We start from the raw sequence: 25,675 nt of genomic DNA on the forward strand, positions 1-25,675 counted from the left end.
AGGATATAAATAATAATAATAAAAATTAACCCATGTTTGCCCCCATTAATTTTAATTCTATTACATTTCATTTTCTCTTTCCTATTTTAACCACACAATCTTTCATAAAATAATATTATACGTAAATCGAAAACTTTTCCTTCTTTTTCAACCACTTATTTTTCAAAAAAACAATATTTCGCCTATTTTCATCTCTCGACAATGGGGGCCAAACGGGGGTTAATAAAAGAGTATTCTTCACCCTTTTTCTCCAACTTAGGTTTCAATAGAAGCTCCTCAACAGGTAAAAAAAATTGTATAGTACATTCAGTTCCGTTTCTGTCCATCCGAAATTAGGCAAAGCGTGAAAGGCGAAACCATACCCGAGTCGTGAAAACCTTCGTTGTCTCTAGACAATATTACTTTTTAAAATTCCCGCAACTACCATCGTCGTTGCCGTCATCGCAACGAGCAATCAAATCAATCTTATGTTGTAAAAATTGAAACTATGGAGAAAAAACAAAAGATATAACACAAGAATTGTATCAAAACAAGATGAAGAATTGGAAAGTTATTAAGAACGATTTTGAAGGCTCAAACGTGTGATCGCTATCCTCAAACGTTATTTGTCCTTTCTTCGATGTTTTTGAGATGTGTAAAGGTATTCTGACAAATGGTTTGAAGGATTGTAACAAGTCTTGTTGTAGAAAATACTAAATCACAAAGTATTTTCCACCAAAACTTTGAAGAACACGATAAGGAAATGAATATTAATAAGAACAAGAATTTGATCTTTTGATTGTTGAATTGGAATGAATTTCAAATATTTTTTCTTGAACATTAATCACCTATTTATAGGTCTCAATTATGCCTCACGAAGTGGTGCAAAAAATGTATGAAAAGCCACCAAAATTAAACTTGCAACGGCCAAAAACCGAACTCGAATGGTCGATTTTGGTACCATACGACTGCATGGTACAAATCCATACGGTCGTATGGTTTATTTGAACTGAGGCCCTTTGGCCTCGGTATGTAGCCATGCGACCATATGGCCAGTAGCACCATGCGGTCGCATGGCTTTAACTTGGAGCAATGGTGGTTCTTTTGCGGCCATTTTCCGGTATTTTCATTACCTATATTGATTTGTTAATTTTAAACAACCATCTTCCAACAATCCCCCATTTATTTAAAATTAAAAAGGTCTCATTATTCAAAGTATATAATACTCATGCATAAGGATTAGACATTTTTTGATTTGAATCTAACCACAGTGCAATCAAATAAAGTAGAGTCGAAATCAAAGGTAGCGTGAAGCTTTTTGAACCAATTATTCCATGTGACAATACCTGTAAGAACACACACATGAGTACCATGTGTTCTCAAGTTCCTCATAACTCGTTTAGCGCTATTATGGCCTTGCACTTATCCTTTTTCAATGATCTTTTAAGAGAGAAAATACAACTTTCAATTAAGGTGGCACCACCTTGAAGATTATTTAGGTGAAGTTCTTCCAGTACCTTTGTTACTTTTAAAGGTACTTGTGTTGTAGCACTGAATTTCATTAAGATCTTAACGCTAAACCCTCGTTTCAGTAACAACAAGCATTATTTAATTAGGATAGGATCATAACGAATTTGAATAATGATGTAACTATTCATATATCGAATGACTTGTTGTTACTCTTTGAACCTGTGAATTTCCTTTTGAGTAATTACAGGTAGAGTTGCCATCATTGGTGGACCTTTTTAGTGAAGGAGTTTCAACCTTATCTTACTCGAAGTAGATGCTACTAAATCTCTATTTAGAGGTTTAGTTAAATGATCCGCTAAATTTTCAGTTGACCTTACATAATTTAAGGAAATTATTCCATCCCTGATTAATTTCTTTATATAGTCATGTCTAAGACTCATGTGTCTAAACTTTCCGTTGTATACCTCATTGTATGCTTTTGATAATGTAGCTTGACTATCACACATGATAGGTATTGAAGAAATATTCTTTGATCCCTAAGGTATCTCATAAAAGAGATTTTTAAGCCACTCAACCCCTATCTCGGTATCCGATAGGGCTACAAATTCAAATTCTATGGTAGAGTGTGTTATAAATGTTTGTTTCTTTAATTTTCAAGAAACGGTACCTCCTCCTAGAGTGAACACCCAACTTGAGATGAATTTACTTTCACCCGTGCTAGATATCCAACTACTATCGGTAAATCCTTCCAATATTGTCAAAAATTTAGTACATTATAGGCCTAAGTTCTTGGTTTTCTTTAAGTATCCAAGAACTCTACCAACCTTCCAATAATCATTGCTTGGATTGCTAGTAAATCTACTAAGTTTGCTAATTGCATATGCTATATCTGTTCTTGTGCATTAAACTGCATATATAAGACTTCCTATAGCATTAGCATACTCCAATTGAGCAATCACTCTTCCATCATTTTTTACAAGTTTTGAACTTGGATCAATTGGGGTACTATATTCTTTTATGTTCAAATGTTTGAGCTTATTTATCACATTCTCAAAATATTGTGATTGAGTTAGATGGTAACTCCTACTAGTCTTTGTGATTTTGATAACTAAAATGGTATTCACCTGTCCAAGATCCTTTATTCTGAATGTGAAAAATAGAAACCTCTTCGTTTCTTCTATTCCGTCCACGTGATTACTTATGATCAACATGTCGTAAACATATAAACATATAAATGTCATATAATCATCACATCAGAATATAAGCATCTATTACACTATTATGTTTAAATCCAAATGATATTATTGCTAAGTCAAACTTCTCATTCCATTTCTTAGGTGTCTGCTTCAAATCCTATAATGATTTTACTAACTTGCACACCTTATGTTCATTTTTAGGTAGAAAAAATCGTTCGGGTTGTTCCATATATACCTCATCATCAAGACTCCCATTTAAGAATGTTGTCTTAACATCCATTTGACGAGCATGCAAATTGTGTATTGAAGCTAAAGCGAATAATATCCTTATTGATGTTATTCTAGCTACTAGTGTATAAGTTTCAAAATAGTCTAGCGAGCCGTCAACATTATATTTTCTCCTAAATACCCATTTACATCGAATAAGTTTGGATCCCGATGGTAAATCGATAAGTTCTCAAGTTTTATTAGATATTATCGTATCCATTTCATCTTTAATTGCATCTTTCCAGAAAATGCTATTAGAGAAGCCATAGCTTCTTTATAGGTTTTAGGGTCGGTTTCCACTTGTAGAATAAAAGGAATTATTTTTACAACATTCAACTCATTTCCTTCTACTAAGTAAAAGGAGATAAGTTGATAATCAATTTCATCTGATCCCAAAGACTTCTCAACTCGAGTTCTCTTACTTCTTCGTGGTTCACTAGACTCATCAATATCTTTAGAAGACATTTCATCACGTGTTCCACTTGAGCTAGGGATATTTTTAAAATTTTCCCTTAATTCATTATCCGAAGGTAACGAATCTTCAAAGAACTCTACATCACTTGATTCGATAATCACATTGGTATCCAAGTTTAGCAATCTATAAGATTTGCTATTGTTAGCATATCCAAAGAAGGCACATTTAATGCCTCTTGGACCTAATTTGGCCCCATTAGGATTTGTGTTCTTACAATAAGTAAGACACTTCCACACTTTGAAGTATCCAATATTCGATTTTCTTCCTTTCCACAATTCGTAGGGAGAAATCTTTGTATGTTTTGAAGGAATCCTATTAAGTATTTTACATGCACTTAATAAAGTTTCACCCCATAAATTAAATGGCAACTTAGCAAATATAAGCATGACATTAATCATTTCGACTAATGTTCTATTTTTCCTTTCAGTCAAACCATTTTGTTTGGGTGTCCGAGGTGCATATTGTTCATAAAACAAGTTAAAATAGCTAGAAAAATATTCACCACTTATATCACTTCTTAAAGTCTTTATTTTTTTTTCTAGATAATTTTCAACTTCGCTTATATACACTTTAAACATGTTAAAAGCCTCATGTTTATGTTTCATCAAATAAATATACGTGTATCTAGAGAAGTCATCAATAAAGATAATAAAATACCTATTTCTACCTCTAGTTAGTATGCCATTTAGTTCACTTATATGGGTACAAATTAATTCTAAGATACTAAAAGTTCTCTTAACACTTTGATATGGTCTTTTAGTCATTTTTTATTCTTCACATGTCTTGCATTTATATTCCTTATTTTCATCATATGAAATTAAATCACATTTTTTCATACATTTTATAGTATTTTTACCAGTACGTCCTAATCTAGCATGTCATAATGAAAATAATTCAACAACATAAACAAAATCAGTTTTATTCATTTCATTGTCAACGGTACAAAGTTTGATCATTCCTTCACAAGAATAGCCTTTTCCAACAAATTTCCCTTTAAGGGACAATACAAGTTTACCGAACTCAAATGCATTTTTAATGTCCGATTTTCCTAAGAGATTTCTACAAACCAAGTTCTTATTCATATCCAAAACTTGTACATTTGTAAGAGTAACGGTTTTCTCGGAAGTGAAGATATCAACATTTCATTTCCAATAACCTTGAACCGAACTTCGTTATCCATTTAAATCTCTTGGTCTCCATCCACTTCACGATATGTTTGAATAATGATTTGTCATATGATACGTGTAAGTTGCACAAGTATCATACCACTACCCGGGAACCTTTCTCTTAATTGCATTTATTTCGCTTACGGTGACCACAATTTCATTTTCGATGTCTACAATCTTTCGCGTGATGTCCATATTTTTCACACAAAATACACCCTCATTTGGTCTTCTTCTTGGACTTCTTAATGTTCCTTGAAGGCTTCCTCTTGTTGGACTTTGCAGACGGTTCAAATTTTTCAACAGCATTTGCCTTAGAAGTTCCTTCCAATGAGTTTTCACTTCTATCATGCAATCTAGATTTCTCCTCAATCTGAAGATGTTTTTGTAATTGTTCCAAAGAATAATTTTCGAAACTATGCATTATTTTCTTCAGATATCCTTTCCAAGTCCCCGGGAGTTTAGCAATTATAGCCCCCATTTGAAAAGTCTCCGAAATTTCAATCTTTACCGTCTTTAGTTTGTTGACAATTATTTGTAATTCATGCACTTGGGGAAGTAAGGGGATATTATGAAGAAATTTAAAGTCAAAGTATTTAGAAATAAAAAATTTCTTGGTACCTTCATGTTCTGCTTTGTACTTATTTTTCAATGCATTCCAAATCTCATTTGCCGATGTTATGTTTGTGTATAAATCCTACAAACAATCCGACAGCACATTGAGTATATGACCACATCATATTAATTCATCTTCTTGGCATTTCTGCCTCTCAGTCTTGATTGGTTCGGTCTCTCCATTTGTGGGTTTCGATAACGACGCCAAATCTGGATCCAAAATATAGAAGATCTTCAACGCAGTAATGAGAAATTTCAACTTGTCTTGCCACCGCATGAAGTTAGTGCCATCGAACCGATCCAACAGTACTAAGTCTTGATTCATGAGTTTTATGTTTGCCATTGTAGTCTCGCTCTCCATCGCAGAAATAAAGTTTGAGATTATTGTAAAAATGGAAGTGATGGAGAAAAAACAAAAGTTATAACACAAAAATTGTATCAAAACAAGATGAAGAATTCGAAAGTTATTAAAAACAATTTTGAAGGCTCGAACACGGGATCATTGTCCTCAAATGTTATTTGCCCATTCTCTAGTGTTTTTGAGATACTTAAAGTTATTCTAACAAATGGTTTGAAAGATTGTAGCAAGTCTTGTTGCAGAAAATCCTAAAGCGCAAAGTATTTTTCACCAAAACTTTGAAGAACATGATAAAGAAATGAATATTAATGAGAACAAGAATTTGATCTTTTGATTGCTGAATTAGAATGAATTTCTAGTGTTTTTTCTTGAACATTGATCACCTATTTATAGGTCTCAATTATGCCTTACGAAGTGGTGCCAAAAATGTATGAAAAGCCACCAAAATTAAACTTGCAACAGCCAAAAATCAACCTCCAACGGCCGGATTTTAGTACCATGCGGTCGCATGGTTCATGCAAATTGAGGCCCTTTGGCCTCGGTATGTAGCCATGAGACTGCATGGCCAAAAGCACCATGCGGTTGCATGGCTTTAACTTGGAGCCATGGTGGTTCTTTTGCGGCCATTTTCTTGTATTTTCATTCCCTATATTGATTTGTTGATTTTAAACAACCATCTTCCAACATCTTAAAGCTAAAGCCGCAGCAGTTCTGGTACACCCAAACACCATCCAAAGTTCTCCATGTTGGGAATCTACTTATACATGCACAGCGGAATTTAAAATAATTTTCGATTTCCACCAAGAATCGTCTTTATGTTTAGATAGAAATTGTGATAAGATTGTACATTTTCCAGATCTGCAAACTTCTTTGCTATTCTTTTCGTTCCAGCAATCTTAATTCGCCATCCACAGCTGTCTAATTGTCCAGCCTCCAACGGTAATCCACACAGAGAACAAGATTGCAGCTACCAGGGTTTTTCCTCTTGTGCCAGCAAGAATAATGAAAAACATATGGATCTCAAACCCCAGCCATGTATTTATATAAACCCAAACGGGCTCGGCCCAGTCCGGTCTAATATTTAATTAATCCATTTAACTAAACCCGGTCCATGAATTAATTAATTCGGGAATATAAATAACAAATCCAACTAATTAATTTATCCAACGATTGTTAAATTAACCAATTAGCAATTTGCAATCTTCCAATTCTCTTTTGTGTGCGACTCATTAGGTTCCCGACCATGATGCCTAACAACGTGAAATATTATTTTGATCTAATCAAAATTGATAAATTAAAACACCATTTTAATTTATCTTCAATTCACACTCGTCGTCCTTGATTGACATTTAGCAATGTGTTAGGGCAATACATGTGACGGGAAATGTCACGTGGTATGACAAAACCAAATTTGTTCGTTTACCGTGAAACTATAATCCCTCCGTCAATATGATCCGATCAATTACGAGATATGGAATTGTGTCAATCTCGATCATCGATCATATCTTTCACTCCACTATTAAGTCAATATAAGTCGAAACTCCTTTTTGACTTATAAGTACACCTTGGCCAAGGATTTCATCATCGACTTAATTGAATGAAATGCATATCATAATCTCCTACTATCTAAGAGTGACGAATCATTTATTGATCAATCACAACCTTCATACGATTTTTGATGTACCCGAACGATGTCGTATTAGCGGCCCTTTTCAGAGCAACATCCAACACCGTCAAAATATGACTGCCCTCATATAAGGTACCATGACGACCTCAAGTCAAAGGACCAATTCCACTACCGAACGTTAGAGATTAACCACTGACACTCAGATAGTTATCCATGTGGAATCTCTCCTCGGGTCTCCAATGTTTTGTTCTATAACAAAACATCCACGTGTTCATTTAAGTGTCACCACACTTTAGCTTACGAGATCGGCTACTTACTTCACAAGTAAGAAATGCCACACGTGATGGTCTATCCGTAATAACGATATCCGTATCTCGTTATTACTTACGACCACGGATGATTTAAGATTCAATCAGATGTAATTTGTATCTCACAATCACAACTCCTTGTGATTAACAAATTACAAAGATTTGAATCTACAGACTCTATTATTTATTTAATTGTCTATTAATTACATAATAGATCTTCCATTTAATTGTATTAATTATATATAAAAGTATTTATGTCCAAAGTTGATCCAATCACTTATGTATCCAATATCATAAGTCTACATAATGATTATGTTTATACTATGACAACTCTTTGTCAATGGATCTGCAATATTACTAAATGTGGAAATTTGTTCCTCTCTTTACGTCATTTCTATGTATTATCTCTCTGATGAGATTATACCGTCTTAATACATGTTTGGATCATTGATGAGACCTTAGTTCCTGTGCTTTCGCAATGGCTCTATTGTTATCACAATACTATGGTATGTGATCAACAATATCAGAAACTACTCCAAGTTCATTTATGAACATCATGATCCATATTACAACTCTTTGCTACTTCTGAAGTAACCATGTATTAGGTTTCTACTATTGAATCAACGGTTGCTTCACGGTTGGAACCTTTCCAACATACCGCTTAAGAGTAAACCAGTTTCTCCATATGAAATCTTCTCAAGATTTCATCTATGTAAATTGGGATGAGTTAAGCATTCTTCTAGATCTACCTCTATAGATCAAGTTGCTTATCCCATATCGTTTATGAATAAATCATTTAACAACCATTATTTCAACGATTGAAACATAGGGATGTCGTTTTCTATAATATTAGGAATACGACAATGCTCCCACTATCTTCTTGTAAACACATAATTCGTCTTCAAATTTGATAAAATCAAACACTTTGACTTTTTTCATCAAATCAAAGATTTCAGTTCCGTAGAGACTTATCTTAACATTTAGTTACGATATACAACTGTTGCAAATAAAACCTGAATGGACTTCAGCAGGGCCACAGGAGAGAAGTTTTACCAAGGTCAACACTTAACCTTTGCTTCTAGCCTTGCTTTGTATATATGGATATTCACATCCACGTCGACCTTTTCCCTTATAAACTATTTACAAAACCTTATGGGTTTTATTCCATCAGGAGGCTCGACCAAGGTCCAAACCTTGTTCACATACATCGAATTCATCTCGAGTATCATGGAATCTTGTTGTCTCTTTTAAGTCAACACTTGACTTTAATTTGTTGCAACTAGCAGGTTCATTATCCTGGATCACTAATACCTGATTAATGATCATGGATTCGCACCTTCTTGAAGGTCGAATGATCCTACTAGATTCACATAGAGCTGTCATGTCCTCAGGAGTCTTTACTTCCTAATCCAAAGTATGTCCCATATCAGATATGGGATCAAACTCGAATTTATCTACTTGGTTAACTATATCTGTGGACTCTTGAACTGTTTCAAATTCTATTTTACTCCCACTGTCCTCTCCTAGAGTAAACATCTTCTCTAAGAAAACGATATGTCGTCAGACGAAGACTTTCTTCATGATAATAGAATTAATATTCAAACGTCTGCTTTGAATATCCCCACAAATACGTATTTATCAGATTTAACGTCAAACTTATCCGATTCAGGACGCTTCAAATAAGCGTCATGGTCCCAAGCTTTCATATAAGATAAATTGGGACTATTGCCTTTCCATAACTCGTATGGATTCTTGTTAACCAATTTAGATGGGACATGATTTAGTGTGTTGCACACTGCAATCAATGCACGACTCCAAAACTATTTTTGGGAGATTTGCATGGCTTGTTATTAACCGCATTATATCTAATAATTAACGATTCCTCCTTTTAAATACACCACCTTGCTGCAGTGTATATGAAGGAGTCCACTGCAAGAGAATTTCATTCTCTCTTAGATGATCTAGATTTTATCTTTAAGATACTTGATCAAATCTTAATGTTTTACCTATTTGTTTCTCTAATTCTAGTGTGAATTCCTTGAACTTTTCAAGAGTTTGATGTTTGAGTTTTCATCAAGTATACATGATCATTGATGAAATAAGAGAAACATTACCTGACATTAATTGACACAAGTCCATATGCATCACCATGCATTAGACTAGTAATTATCCTGACCTTTCTTCTTTTCAAGTAAAAGAAGATTTGGTCATTGTGCTAGACATGCATAATTTGTTCTTGTCAAAATCAATTAATTCCAAGTATACATCTTTATGTAACTTTGGAATTACATTTCATCTAAATGACAAAGTCTGTCATGCCAAATTTAGGTAATAATTAGATTATCGCATTTATACCTTATAATTTCTATACTCATTATAGAATCCTTAATATTAAAGAATATAATCGTCGTTTTGTAATTTACCATAGCCATTAGGATCTTATTAAGATAAACAAGAACAACTATTGTCCTTAACATTAAAATAGTTCATGTCCGAACATGAAATTCATTTTAATGTTCCAGCTATGGTTGGTATAAAACGACATTTCTCTAATTTCAATATTAAAACAAAAAGCAATGGCAATAAGTATATTCATACAGACAATGCAGCAACATTTGCTCATCTCCAATGTGTATGTCAACTTCTCCCTTTTACAGTGGTCTATTTCTTTTAAGTTTCTCCATATTTGTATAAATATGAGATTTACATCTGGTATCAAATACCTAAGAAACTCGTAAAGTAGACATAAGCCACGCTATATTCCTACCAATGACCTTTCATTCTACAATGAAAACAAGGGTCATTAGATTTGATATTTGTCCTTCGCTTACACTGTCTTAACCATATTGGATGCTTTCATAAAGCCCCTTTAGACTTCCTCTTAATATCTTTAGAGGAATCAATAGTTTGCCCACTTCCAACTTTGATAAAGAGCTTAACAGTCCTAAACATGTTAAGCAACTTAATAATTTTGCATTCGATCTTATTCACGTTAAATTCATAATTAGTTATAAATAGCTTTCTCTAACAGATGTTGCAGAACCAAGTCACTACTTAGTTCATGGTTTGTGATTGAACTCAATTGAGACATTTCTCAACGTCAATCATCTTCAGTGTCTAAGTATCGATTGAAGATTACTCTGTCATTTTGCACCGGTATAGTTGTTTGGAAGTCTCATATCCTTCCACACACGATTATTATCATACAACTCCTTGTAGTGAAGAATTATGTGTTAACATCTATACTCTCAAGTCGCTTTTGTAACTCAGTGACACAGTTGCAAGTACCACATACATTGCAATACTATTGTCATCACTGCGTTTATTACAGTAGTCACCTCTTCTTCAATCGAGTCATCAGCAGGTGTCTCTGGAAAGGGCTACTCAAGGACGTGACCAATTTTCTCATGCATGAGAACAATTCTCCAATTGCGGTGTCTATTAAGAAAATATAGTTTGGTTGTTGACATCTAGTATGCCATTCAAAACATATGGTTACTCACGATTCAATATAAATGTAAATGACGAAAAGGAAAAGAATAATATACATAAACTGCATTAATTAATTTAACATGAACTTTTATTAAATTAATTATGCTCCCACTGTTTAAATAAAATTTATGACCCTCTTACATAAATTTATGGAGTCCATACTTGACTCCCAGTGGGCTAGGATCCCATCTATTATATTAAGACATTGAGTGTACTCAACAAACCTTAATATAACATTTGGGTAGATAGTGTTATCAATTGTATCTTCATACAACTCCCAGATCATTAAGCTAACAACTCTTTGTTTTCACACATTTTATGTGTTAGCTTAACATGCCTCTAAAATTTATCTCCTTGAGTGTACCCAACAAAAGATAATTTTTAGTTAAGTCAAACCCGTCATTCAAAAATATCAAATATTTTATAGTGTCAAACATATCCCTAATGGACCAACCTTGAGTGTACTCAACAAGTTGAAACGATTTGAGACTCTAATTTTTCACTATAATGATGGAAGGCAATCATAAATGTGACTTAATATTTTGTGGAGGGATTTTGCATTGAAATGTCATATCGTAACAATAATATATACATTATTAGGGCTATAAGCAAAAACCGCAAAATCGGAAAACCGAACCGAAACCGCATTTTAGAAACCGTCGGTTTGGTGCCACGTGGACTCGATCAACGAATAGTTTTGACCCAAACCAAACCGGTCAAAATGGTTTGGTTTAGGTTTAAGAATTTTAATTACGGTTTAAAACCAAACCGGACCGGCGAAAAAATATATAAAAATAAAAAAATGAAAAAATGAAATTTTTTGAAAATTGATCCAAATATGTAAAATTCATTAGTTTTGTCATTTGTGGGTATTTTTATCAATTCCTAATTTTCTAATACAGATATATTATTATTATTATTATTATTATTATTATTATTATTATTATTATTATTATTATTATTATTATTATTATTATCCAATAATCCTAATATATATTTAATAATTTCAAGACTAATATAATCTATCAAAAGCTTTTTCTCTTCAAAATTTAGATGAACTCCAGTCGACACCCAACACAGTTTTGAGCCACCGGCACCACACACTTCTTTTTCAGATTTTTCACACCTCTTCAAAGTTAAATTAAAGTCCATTATACCAAATCGGAGACAAAGAGATCCTAAACATTCGGTGATAATATTTGCTACAAATAAAGTTTCAAATCAATAATTTTTTGGACCAAACTATGGTAAGAATCTGAAATTAAATGTGTTTCGTAACATCATACAAACGTAAACTTGTGTAATTATTATGTTTAGATATTATAGACAATTGTTTTATTATTGTGGTTGGTTATTCTCTTTATTTAATCAGTATTCATTTTTTAGATATGATGCTCACGAAATCTTGTTGGACATCATTATATTTTTTGGACTTATATCTAGTTTAGTAGACTTGTATTGTAACGTTATTGTATCGTCATTAGCCTAAAAAAGGTGAACAAAAATGAAAAAAATTATGTTTTAGTTTATTGTGATTTCACTTTGATTTAATTGATATTTAAATTTATAGTAGATATTTAACCCCTATTTGAGCCATATTTTCCATATCATCATAATGAGAAAATTGACTATTGGAGAGAAGGTTGGGTCCCACACATGAAATAGCAGGTCAACAAAGGCGGCTGCACTTGTGGAATAACGGTTTAAATTTTCATTTTTTTTCCAAAAAATTGGTTCAAACAGGGGCTTAGTTTGTTTTAAATTTATTACTAGTGAGATATAAATATGTATTAAATTCAATGAATTAATAACATAAAAGTAGACGTGCAAAAAATATATGGTGAAACCGGCGGTTTAAAACCGAACCAAACCGTTAGGTTTAAGTTTGAGTTTTTTTCAAACCGTTCAAAATGGTTTGGTTTAGGTTTGGGTTTTTCTCAAACCGTTTTAAACGGTTTGGTTTGAAAATATGTCAAAAACCGGTCAAAACGGACCGCTTACACCCCTATACATTATTATACATCTATCATGCAAATAAATATATATAACATATAATATAATAGCGTGGACAATTATGGACTTTACTACCTAGTCTTCCGGAGCCATAAGGAAGACTAGTTGATCAATTCTTAGGGGGTATTACACTAATCAGTATCAATGTACCATCTCCATGGTCTCCTCCTCTTCTTATTTCTTCAATTACTCCAGCTGCAACATGTATCCTATACTAGTTGACACGCAAGCCTAGATGAAATTGAACTCGCAGGCCCATAGCAATAATAGCAATAACGGACTCCCAGGTCCAAAATGATTAAGAGCTTGCAAGCCCAAAATAATTAAGAGCTCGTAAGCCCAGAAATCAACAAGAATAAAATTAACCATTCAACACATCCATATGGTCGAGTCCATAATCGTCCACTAATAATACATTTATCACATAAATGTATACCTATATAATATCTAATATTATATGCAAATAAGTTTCAAGTTTCTAGCAATTAATTCGTCTAAACTCTTTTAGATAAATGGATTGGAATAATTAAATAATTAATTAATCATATTAATCGATTATTTAATTAGCGGCATGTTTAATTAAAATCAAATTTTAATTAAATACCAAAATAGAGTCCAATTCTAATTCGACAATTATAGGGCGGGATAATTTAATTAAAATCAAATTTTAATTAAATATCAAATTAGAGTCAAACTCTAATTTCAATATTTAAGGGCGAATGAATTTAATCAAAATCAAATTTTAATTAAATGGTAAAATTAGAGTCCAACTCTAAATCTAAGATTTTAGGGCGAACCTGTTTAATCAAAATCAAATTTTAATTAAACATCAAATTAGAGTCTAACTCCAATTTAAAGAAAAATTTAGGGCAAAACAATTTAATTAAAATCAAATTTTAATTAAATGTCAAATTAGAATCCAATTCTAATTTCTAAAATATCTTTGGGTGAAAAATTAATTAAAATCAAATTTTAATTAAGTCCTAAATTAGAGTCCAACTCTAATTCACATTGAATCTTAGGGCGACAATTTAATTAAAATCAAATTTTAAATTAAATTTCAAATTAGAATTCAGTTCTAAATTCAATAACATATTTCGGTCAATAATTACTTAAAATCAAATTATAATTAGGTATTAAATTAGAGTCAAACTCTAATTTAAATTGAATTAATATTTTAGTTTAGGATAATACTCCTAAATAAAATAAAATTCAATATAGGGTCAGATTTGATACTTAAGTTAAAATCATATTTTAACGAAAATATAAAAGTCGACAATTTTAAATAAAATTTTAATTTGGGTCAAAATAAAAACATGGGTCAAACCCAATTAAAAATATAATTTTAAAATCCATTTAAAATTTAAATTCAAAACCCATTTTTGAAATTTGCAAATTGACCCAAATTTAAAATTAAAAGGTGGTCCTTCAATTAACTTAATAGCAAGACAGGTCCTCCAATTAAAAATTGCAAAGTCACCCTTCTCATTTAATTGAAAGCAGGGGTCCTTAATATGAAGTATTGCCAAAAATGACCCTCAATTAAAAAATTAACAATTTGACCCTGGATATCATATTTGCAAGCGGGGGCCTGCAATTTCAAAAATTGCAAACGAGGCCCCTGCCTCCAAACGCCCAAAAACTCTGCAAACCCTAGATTTTTGAAGTAAAATCTTTTCCTCTTTCTTGTTGGCGGCGGCCTCGGTGTTCTTAGGCGGCGGATCGTCACTGCTGTCATACAGCGGGTGACGCCGCCACTACAGCAGCGTTCGCGCTGTAGTTAGACTGCAGCACGAACGTTGCAGTGAAATTCTGCAGCGCGCGACGCTGCTATTGCAGTAGCGTTGCGCGCTGCTGCTGCCAGAATTAGCAGCGCCGGCTGGCGCTGTTGCTACAATAGCAGCAGCAACCGGTGCTGCCGAGCGCTCCACTGCCAGAGAAAACCGCCGGCGAATTTCAGCCCCTTCCCCTTTTTTTATTTTTTTTATTTTTAATTCCGATCTAAAAATATTATTTTCTTCCTCAAAACCAATTTTGAATACGAAAATTAATTTTCTTAATTGCTAGAAACATGAAAAACAATAACAATCAAAGATCAATTCCTAACAAACACAAAGTAGACTCTGATACCACTGTTGGGAATCTACTTATACATGCACAGCGGAATTTAAAATAATTTTCGATTCCCACCAAGAATCGCCTTTATGTTTAGATAGAAATTGTGATAAGATTGTACCTTTTTCAAATCTGCAAACTTCTTTGCTATTCTTTTCGTTCCAGCAATCTTAATTCGCCATCCACAGCTGTCCAATTGTCCAGCCTCCAACGGTAATCCACACAGAGAACAAAATTGCAGCTACCAGGATTTTTTTTCTTATGCCAGCAAGAATAATGAAAAACATATGGACCTCAAACCCTAGCCATGTATTTATATAAACCCAAACGGGCTCGGCCCAGTCCAGTTCAATATTTATTTAATCCATTTAATTAAACCCGGTTCATGAATTAATTAATCCAATTAATTAATTCAGGAATATAAATAACAAATCCAACTAATTAATTTATCCAACGATTGTTAAATTAACCAATTGGCAATTTGCAATCTTCCAATTCTCTTTTGTGTGCGACCCATTAGGTTCCCGACCACGATGCCTAACGACGTGAAATATTATTTTGATCTAATCAAAATTGATAAATTAAAACACCCTTTTAATTTATCTTCAATTCACACTCGCCGTCCCTGATTGACATCTAGCAATGTGTCAGGGCAATACATATGACGAAAAATGTCACGTGGTATGACAAAACCAAATTCGTTCGTTTACCGTGAAACTATAATCCCTTCGTCAATATGATTCGATCAATTACGAGATATGGAATTGTGTCAATCTCGATCATCGATCATATCTTTCACTCTACTATTAAGTCAATATAAGTCGAAAACTCCTTTTCGACTTATGAGTACACCTTGGCCAAGAATTTCATCGTCGACTTAATTGAATGAAATACAGATCATAATCTCCTACTATCTAAGAGTGACAAATCCTTTATTGATCAATCACAATCTTCATACTATTCTTGACATACCCGAACGATGTCGTATAGCGGCCCTTTCAGAGCAACATCCAACACCGCTAAAGTATGACTATTCTCATATAAGGTATCATGACGACCTCAAGTCAAAGGACCAATTCCACTACCGAATGTTAGAGATTAACCACTGACACTCAAATAGTTATCCATGTGAAATCTCTCCAAGAGTCTCCAATGTTTTGTTCTATAGCAAAACATCTACGTGTTCATTTAAGTGTCACCACACTTTAGCTTGTGAGATCAGCTACTTACTTCACAAGTAAGAAATACCACACGTGATGGTCTATCCGTAATAACGATATCCATATCTCGTTATTACTTACGACCACGGATGATTTAAGATTCAATTAAATGTAATTTGTATCTTACAATCACAACTCCTTGTGATTAACAAATTACAAAGATTTGAATCTACGAACTCTATTATTTATTTAATTGTCTATTAATTAAATAATAGATTTGTCATTTAATTGCATTAATTATATATAAAAGTATTTATGTCCAAAGTTGATTGGACCTAGGGCATAATACTTACATTCCACTTGCGAAATCTCCCGTGGAGTGCATCGAAGAAGAGCTGGTCAAACTCTGCAAACCCTTTAGCAAGATTGTCAATACCAAGTGCAATGTCGATGCCAATCACAATCAAGCCTTCGTTGAATTTGTATGTCTTTTTCTCAATTTTCTTGTACAGTAATCTAAATGTTACCGGTGAATCAATTAGAAAGGAAAACTTGTAGGAGAGTAGGGACTTTTTATTAATGTAACAGTTTGTATTTCACTGTGTAAGAGAGAGAGAGAGAGAGAGAGAGAGAGAGAGAGAGAGAGATTTCATGAAGCAGTATTTCTGATGGGATATAAATTTTACTTTGATCTTATTTCAATATGCGAATGCATACAACAGATAGACCTGTTTATACAGCCATTCTATATATTCAAATCATATGCTGTTAATCGTCAAATTCAGTTGGTGATTCGGTTCATCCAAAACAATAAAAAAAAATGTGACAATTTTGATTCAATTGCTAATGAGTGATTTACACTCATTATATTATGTCATTAATTTCATGATTTTGCTATCTTGGAGAGTATTTTAGAAGTGCTAACAAGTGATTTTGGTGTTGTTTTGTAGATTGATAGAAGTGGAGAAAACAAGAGCTAAAAGAGGTCAAAGGAAGGAAATAGGCAAAAGCTAGCGAAATTGGATAAAATGACCAAAACGTAAGAGATTCAAAGTTCGAGGATTAAAATGCAATTAATCAAAAGTCGTGTCGAAACTTAAAATGAAGATCCGAGAGTTCTAGAAGCCAATTGGATGAAGGAAGGTGTCAAAGGGATCAAATTTAGTCAAGATATGATCATAAATCATTTTCCAACCAAAAAGTTTTGCGCCGGAGTTTTGGTCTCACATTTAGACTCATTTTGACATAGAAAACGATCGAATTGGAGAATGATTCCTGAAGTAAAATTGTAGTCCTTTGAATTAGATTTCCAACGCATCTTGAATCACTTCAATCGGATATCAAACAAAAAAGTTATGACAAAAATACTGAAAGCTGTCCAGTGCAACAGAAGTAGTCCTCAGCGCCCAGGCGCCATGATGCCGAAATTTTGATAGAAAGTCAGCGCCTAGGCGCCCAAATCGCGGCGCCTGGTGCGAGAGTAATTTTTTTAAGTTTTTACCATTCTTTTTCGGCCCAACTCATCTCCAAATCTTTCCTTAAACTCCAAGACATTATAAACACAGAATTGAAGACCTAAATTAGAGGGGAACCGCACACTAAAAATCTGTGGAATCAAGCCACGTGTTCTTGACATATTGGAGAGAAGACAACAAGAAGGGAGATTGAAAAGAGAAATTCAAGAAGATTAACACCAAACAATTGAATATTAGAAGTATTCATTGGAAGGGGAAGGAGATCTTGGTGCAAGAATTCTACTTTTTCTTCTACATCTTTATTACAAATCCGGTGATGTATTCTAAGACAATTTCCTATTTTTCTTCCATTATTATGAGTACTTAAATTTGATTTTAGGGCGAACAATGTAATCTTTTGGAATCCTTTATTTCATGCAATTGAGATTCTAGTGCTTTTATATTTTGTGTTGATTTTAATGTTATTCTTAATACATTTAATTACTTGATCACTAATTAGATGATTTGTGAACAATGATTGCATAGAGATGCGGATTATTTGTTTAGACCACATGTTAAAATCCAGTAAATTGATATAACGTGTAGAGATACCTATATTGATTGCTACGGTCGTGTGTGAATTCTCAGAACCAATGTTTCGTTTAATTAAATTTAATTTGCATAGAGATATGGAATTAAACTAATTAAATAGGCTCAATGAGAACTCGAGAGGGGTAAGTTGAATACAATAGAAGAATTCGACCGAACACTACCTTAAGTTTTATGAATCTTGATTTACGAAGTAAAAGTGACCAATAAGTGAAATTGTTCCGCCCTAACGTCCATTTATTGTTTGAATTCTCAATCACTTTTCGTTGCATCCAATTGCATTTTTAAGTATTTAGAATAAAAATCACATTTAATCATTGTTTTTGTTTATTTTCGTCAAATAGAAGTTAGAAATAATAAATTGGGCATTAAAAGTACAGTCCTCGTGGGAACGATAATCCGGACTCAAAAGGTCCATTTTACTACTTGTTACGATCCATTCACTTGCGGGATAAAATCGACAAGAATTGCATAAAAGAGAAGACAATGATTTTTATTTATATTGATAAAATGCATTTGTTTTTTACTGTTTGAAGTTTCTATGGTTTTGAATTATCTATCGGCTTTATGTTGATGGTGTGGTTTTTTTCCTTTTTCTTTTTCTTTTAATGTGGATATTAATCAGGGAGTTAACATGGTTGCATATTGTGCTTTAGCTTCAGAACCACCACAAGTTCGTGGCAAAACAGTCTATATCCAGTACTCGAACAGGAACGAAATTGTCAATAACAAGAGTTCGGGAGATGTTCCAGGCAATGTCTTGCTTGTTACAATTGAGGGAGTTGAAGCTGGTAATGTCAGCATTGATGTCATTCACTTGGTATGTCACTATAGCTGCTTATTATTTACAGTTTCTTGATAAATATTCTTCTTGTCTATTTGATTAAAGTTTACAGATGTTGAGCATGACTCATCTTTCTGTTATCTGTAAATAGTTTTTAACTGAACATGATTATGAGTTCTTATCATCTGCTTGAAATATTTATCATGGACGAGTAGTGTTACGGTTGTATCTTGGGTGGAGGTTTACTGTGCTATAATGTAAATTGTATCATGTAGTTTCGATACCCATTTTCATCATTGCAAATCTTTTGTTTCTCGTGCCTTAATCTTTTATGTTTACGATGCTACCAATAGTTTTCCTTATGGCCTGTGGTGCAGTTAATTGACACTAGGATGTTCTCTTGCATGCGCTTTTGTTGTTTGTTGTTATTGTTTTATTTATATATATATAACTACTTATAGATAGATGAATAAAATTCACTGTAGTTGCAATAGCGTTTGGATTTCTACTGTAGTTAAACAGTGATTTCACTATAAATATCAGCATACCAATTTTTTCTTATTCAAAAGGACGGTGAAGCCATTTCTCCACGCAAACCCAGACACAAGCTTTCTTCTTTATTATCATCATTTTCTTCTCTCACTTCTTCTTCAATTCTTCTCTCGTTTTTTCTGTGATTAATCTCTTCGTACAAAATCCTCATGAATAGAGACGTAAACCCTGGCATGCCCTTTTTCTCAGTTTATGATTTTGTTTATTCAAGATTCTACGTGCAAAATTTTTTATTTCGAGTTAATAGAAAGGTATATCCTCGATTTTATCTGATAATTATAATTTTGTTTATTCGATTCACAATTTTGGATTTTTGTGTGAATAGAGAGGTATATTCTTGATTTAATGCTAAATTTATATTTCTCTAATTCTTTTAAACTATTAAAATCTGTGTGTAAAATTTAGAGTCTACTTAGCTACAAAATATTGTGAGTGCATTTTTAGATTGGGTTTTAGCATTTCTCTGAATTAGATGATTAGAAAATATGTATTTTTCTAACTTTTTAAATTATTAATTCTTATGTATATAAAAGTTAATGCATAACTAACCGTGCAAATATATTCGCTGGTGACGGAATTTTCTGTGAATTGGATGATTACAGTGCTAGATGATAGAAATCAAACAAAGGAAAACAGCTTCCATGTAAGTTTTTGGAAATCTGTTTATTTTGCTATTAGATATAAGTCATTTTCTTTAAATAAAGTGAATTATACCTTCTACCAAATGAAATTTATTTGAACTACTTATTTCCTTTTTATATTTTTATCTGCGTCAAATGAAATATTAAAATGTTAAACAAATTTTGATATTAGCTTTGATTTTGTCGAACATACTAAAAACCAAAGATTTAAAAGAAGGGGTTGATTTCATGGGAGACTGTGCGAGGGCTCCGCACGAATTGTGCAGGGACTCCGCACGGAATTGGTGCGGAGTGTGCGGGGTACGACTGCTCAAATCCATGTTTTCTTCTCTACCCATTTTCCCTTTAAGCTTAAATATAAATCTTGAAATTTAAAGGATAACCCAAATGGGATATTATATATGGCAAACCATCCGCCATATCCTCTAACATATTCTTGAAGATACACAAAATCTGAAAAATAACAAAGAATCTCAGGGTTTTGAAATGAACCCAGATGCCAGATGGAAAATTTATTAAGAATTTAAGGAACTAAATCTCCATTCAATAGATTACACAAAATATATGGAATCAAGTATATCACTCATAATTCAGCAAGATTACTAAAACCCATTAAAGTGAGAAATAAACGGGAGAGAATCTGTGAGGTTTCGAAGTTTTCTCAAAACTCAGTTGTCTCAGTAACAGATCAGATAATTTATACTGAATTATGAAAATAAAAACCAAGATTTTCAGAATTTAAACATGTTAATGCGAATCCAAAGCAATTGATTTGAATGATTTAACCCTCACTAATAAATTCTAATTTTACGCCCACTCCATTCTTTCCTTCATACACCAACTCTCTTTCCTTTACAGCCCTTTGATATTCACCCTCAATACAGTAAGAAAGAGAGAGGAAGCAAAGTAATGGGGGTAGAAATAACTGTGCGAAATTGGTGGTGCGGGGAGTCCTCGCACAGTCATTTCAATTGGTGCGGGGACCCCCACACAAATGTGGGGGGAGTCCCCGCACTGCTTTCGTACGGGGAGTCCTCGTTTGTGGGGGACGTGTTTAAAATGTAAATATTTTGAATTAAACGAGGACCATGGATCATAAGAAAGAAGAATATAAAACAAAATGCTTTGCTCATTCCAACCATTACTTGCCTTCACAAACTCAGCTACACATATAGAATCTTCATTTATCCGTCTCTCACTTCATTGCAGCCAGCCAACCAGCCACCGCCCTTAATATTCTCATTATTCATAGCTCATTTGCCTTCTTTTATGCACAAGTCTATATAATTGAAGGATGCAATAGATTAAATTTAATACTATTCAATCTTATTTTTAATTCACTTATTAGTTGGATCTTAAAAATAAATATAAATCTATACAGTTTTACAATTTACTCATTCTGTAGTTAGATAACTACTTTTTTATTTTAAGTAACTTTTTGGCCTTTCTATCAAACTAATTAAGCCAATCATTTATTGTCAATTCTGAAACTTAATTTCTTATTTCATTATTAAAAGTTAGCTATATATTTTCAACTTTGATTATTTTATTCTAAAATTTCTTTATCTATCTATAAGTAAACAAATAAGCCACAATAATGCGTATTTTTACTGTTTTTGGGGTATACAATGTTGTATTATATTGTGCTTGATGCAACCATTAATAACATTTCTTGGAAGTAGACGTACCAAGAAAGAAATGTGTATAAATAAGTAAAATCTTAGGATAATTTTGTGAATTATCCTCGCAGAAAAAAAACAGGGTACTCAAATGGGGTGGGGCCCATGTGAGTTTTATATTGGAAAAAACCATACCACCCACCCCATGTATGTGTGTATGTTTTGAATTTATGTACCCAATCTATACTGCCTTTTCTGTACCCATAGCAAAGTCCAAAATCTTATAGGATTTGGACGATCGTATTTGACTTAAATATTTAAATCAAATAAATCGGATGGGAACGGGTACAACTAATGGGGAAAATTCATTCTACAAAACTCCTTTTGGAAAATAAGAGGCTCTTTTTGTGTAATTTAATATATTTGTTTAATTTATAAATGATGTTATATAAACAAATTAGGGATTATTTCTAAGTAATGGGAGTGAAATAATAAGGGTAATTAAATTTTTAAATATGAGACTCACTTTATTGATCTTATAATTTAACCCTTGTTTAATCTCTATTATTTTCAAAATATATTTTTCTCTATCTTCTTTTTAACAACATATTCTTTAATAAATAATATTACATGCAAATTCAAAACTTTTCATTATTTTTTAAAAACACATTTTTCATCAATCTACTATTTCAAAATGCACTCTTAGAAAATAATGGAGCTCCAACAGACACTTAATAACACCTTAAATAGGGATCATCAACAAAAAATATATAGCATTGCGCGTAATTTATTTGTTAGTTTTCCCCTTTTTTAGATTACTTTAATTATATGTGATGTTCTCAAGCATATCGGTGTTCATATTATGATTTTTCAAGAATTATTATATTTCGGCAATTGAGCATTCTATAAAATATTAGAACCAAGATTATTAGCCTATTTATATAAAAATACACATCAAATTCACTATGTATGTTGCAGCTGGACTCGTACTAGAGCATGGAGAATAAGAAAATTAAATACTTGACCAGTCATATATTTATAGTGCACTTCTCCATGCTAACGTTGGGCCTACTTTGGCTAGAGGTTTGACCGCACCACATATGGTGCGGTCCTCTCGATAAGCAACATATTATTGATGAAGCTCTTGTTTTACTCAAACTTTTTCTAGACGTTTTACAATTTTTATACTCATAAAAGGTTGACTAAATAGAAAATTAATTGATCTTGCTTTAACTACATTAATCACACCAACGGAATTTAATCAAGGCCAAACTTTAAGTTTTCGACCATAAATTTAATTGCCAGAGAAAGTTCATGCCAACAAATTTAATTCAAACTTCAAAAGTATGTTATGATTATGACAAAAAAATTAAAATTTCTACATCACGCTAATAAAGACACATTAAATACAATAATAGTGCAATGCACGTGGCATCGATGTGTTATGAAACTATTTACTTTTTACTATATGGCCTAACATATCCTAGTCACATGTTATGAAACTATTTAATTTTGTATGAAAAACAGACTTTCACGTGGTCTCGATGATCGTGCTCTTCATGCACTCTAATCTATTTAGATCACATCTAAACAGATTGAAGCAAAGCAATGACACGAAATACACGATGTGACAAATATAAAAGTTGAACTCCAATTTTAAGGGCCTCCACCACTTCGCTTTTAGAATTTTGTGGGGGAGGTAAATCGCGGAATGTGCCCAGCAGGTCAGGGAATAAAAGCTGTTTGTACATTGCGCCTACAATGAGTCAAATTCCATGTCTCAGGAATCTAACCTCCATACTGCGACTGTCAATAAGACGTGAGATAACATCACTCCTATCCTTTGCACCATTGAACTATGCCCGGGGGGCCACGATGTGACAAATCATACATGCACACGAGGGTATTTGACACCAATATTTGTAAAAAAATAAATTTTAGAATGGTAGTAATAAAACATAACATATATTGAATTGTGCAAATAAATTTTAGTTATGTTTTTAACGGCTTCCTGCCACGGATAACTTGCATTTGGTGCGATTAATGTAGTTAAAGCAAGATCAATTAATTTTCTATTTAGTCAACCTTTTATGAGTACAAAAATTGTAAAACGTCTAGAAAAAGTTTGAATAAAACAAGAGCTTCATCAATAATATGTTGCTTATCGAGAGGACCGCACCATATGTGATGTGGTCAAGCCTCAAGCCAAAGTAGGCCCAACGGTAGCGTGGAGGAGTGCACTATAAATATATGACTGGTCAAGTACGTAATTTTCTTATTCTCCATGCTCTAGTACGAGTCCAACTGCAACATACATAGTGAATTTGGTTCTGTAATGATCCTTTTCATTTTCTCTTCTAATATGTTATAGGCTTTATGCCCATAATTTTAGTTCCCATGAATGGTCAATGATGACGTGTTTCAACTTGTTAGATAAGAAATGTTTGCCTTTCCTTTAATTACTTCATTGAATGAGTTGGAGTGTGTGCAAAGAGTTTTTTTGTTTCATTGTGTCATAAATTTGCTTTCTGATTGATCTTTTGGTCCATCAAATTCTCGTAGTTCAAGTGATAGGAGGGTCTAGCTCGAGGACTTCTTGTGAAATCAAACAATAACGGTGGATAAATGTTTCTTTTTACACATGGATTCTTGTTTTGTTTCCTCGCGCAGGGATTATACAAATCCTTATCTTCCTGTTAATCCTACTGCAATGGAAGGTTTTGTTCAAGTGTGTTTCTCAACTGGAATATTTGCTAACCTGTTTTGTTGTGTGGACAAGGACTAGGGCTGGCAGGTCCGGTCCAGTTCGGTTCAGTTCTCATTTAAATATGGAACCGTTTGGATACAGTCTCATTCGGTTCTTGGATTCCGTACTATAATTAATTTGTTTAATATTTACGATGCTACATTAATTTAACTAATGATATGTTCAATCTTAACTCTTATAAAATAACGTAGTTTGATCTTATATTTCTTTTGCATCTCTTTTTGTTAAATTTTTCATAGATTTGATTGTTAAAATCACACGAGAAGAAAGATAGCGTGCTCACAATAATTAAGAGAGGCGCTGTCTAGTTTCAATTCGATTTCTTCAGAATGGTAAAAACAACTCTACGGTAAAATAACATATTTGGGTAAAATTTAGACAAATTTGATTAAGTTGGGTTTGGACTGAAAATTAGAAATAGGAAAAATCATATTTTTGGGTTTAAGCTAAATAATTAGTTAGCAAATTTATTTAGAAAAAATTAAAATAATTTAACTTATTTAAAATAAATAAATTAAAAAAATTAGGGTGATTCGATTTTCATTCGATTCTTTGGTTCTTGATCTAGAACCAAGAATCGAAACGAACCTGTCAATTCTTGATTCAGATATCCGTTCGAGTATTTAACTTAAGAAGAACTGCTCAATTTGGCTCGGTTGGAGTTTTACCCGGCATTTAGCCCGTTGTAGGTCCTGATGGAGAGAATAAGGAAGTTGAGAGTAATATGCAGCTCGCATCCATTGAGAATATGCAATATGCAGTCAATGTGGATGTTCTTCACACGGTATTGAATGTACTAATTATTGTTTCACATACGCCCACGTGTCAGATGAATTGTAATAAATTGATAGCTACTAATTTGATAGGTACTCTCTGCATATGGTACTGTCCAAAAGATTGCAATATTTGAGAATGGTGGAACACAGGCCCTAATCCAATATCCTGGTAAGTTGCTCATGAACTACACATCCGTCAAATTTTCCTAATTGCAAAGAAAGAAAGTCTCAAATA

The 25,675-nt window shown here is 32.9% G+C and overlaps 1 protein-coding gene across 1 annotated transcript; it reads left to right on the plus strand.

The window, feature by feature from the left end:
* The first annotated feature begins 1,341 nt into the window (after positions 1–1,341).
* LOC111378986 (polypyrimidine tract-binding protein homolog 1-like) lies at positions 1,342–25,675 on the plus strand. Its single transcript, XM_023002293.1, has 8 exons — positions 1,342–1,362; positions 6,224–6,279; positions 16,609–16,719; positions 18,911–19,125; positions 19,571–19,595; positions 24,526–24,625; positions 25,344–25,448; positions 25,531–25,675. The coding sequence occupies exons 1-8, from the start codon at positions 1,342–1,344 to the stop codon at positions 25,648–25,650; spliced, it is 753 nt and encodes a 250-aa protein (XP_022858061.1). The 3' UTR covers positions 25,651–25,675.

This window comes from Olea europaea, unplaced genomic scaffold, assembly GCF_002742605.1.
Source record: "Olea europaea var. sylvestris unplaced genomic scaffold, O_europaea_v1 scaffold1913, whole genome shotgun sequence".
NCBI classification, from domain to species: domain Eukaryota; kingdom Viridiplantae; phylum Streptophyta; class Magnoliopsida; order Lamiales; family Oleaceae; genus Olea; species Olea europaea.

Coding starts and splice junctions, on each gene's coding strand:
- LOC111378986 (XM_023002293.1), top strand. CDS start 1,342: ATGAGTACCATGTGTTCTCAA. Junction 19,126..19,570: donor TGATGTCATTCACTTGGTAT/GTCACTATAGCT, acceptor AATTCACTGTAG/TTGCAATAGCGTTTGGATTT. Junction 19,596..24,525: donor ATAGCGTTTGGATTTCTACT/GTAGTTAAACAG, acceptor GGTGGATAAATG/TTTCTTTTTACACATGGATT.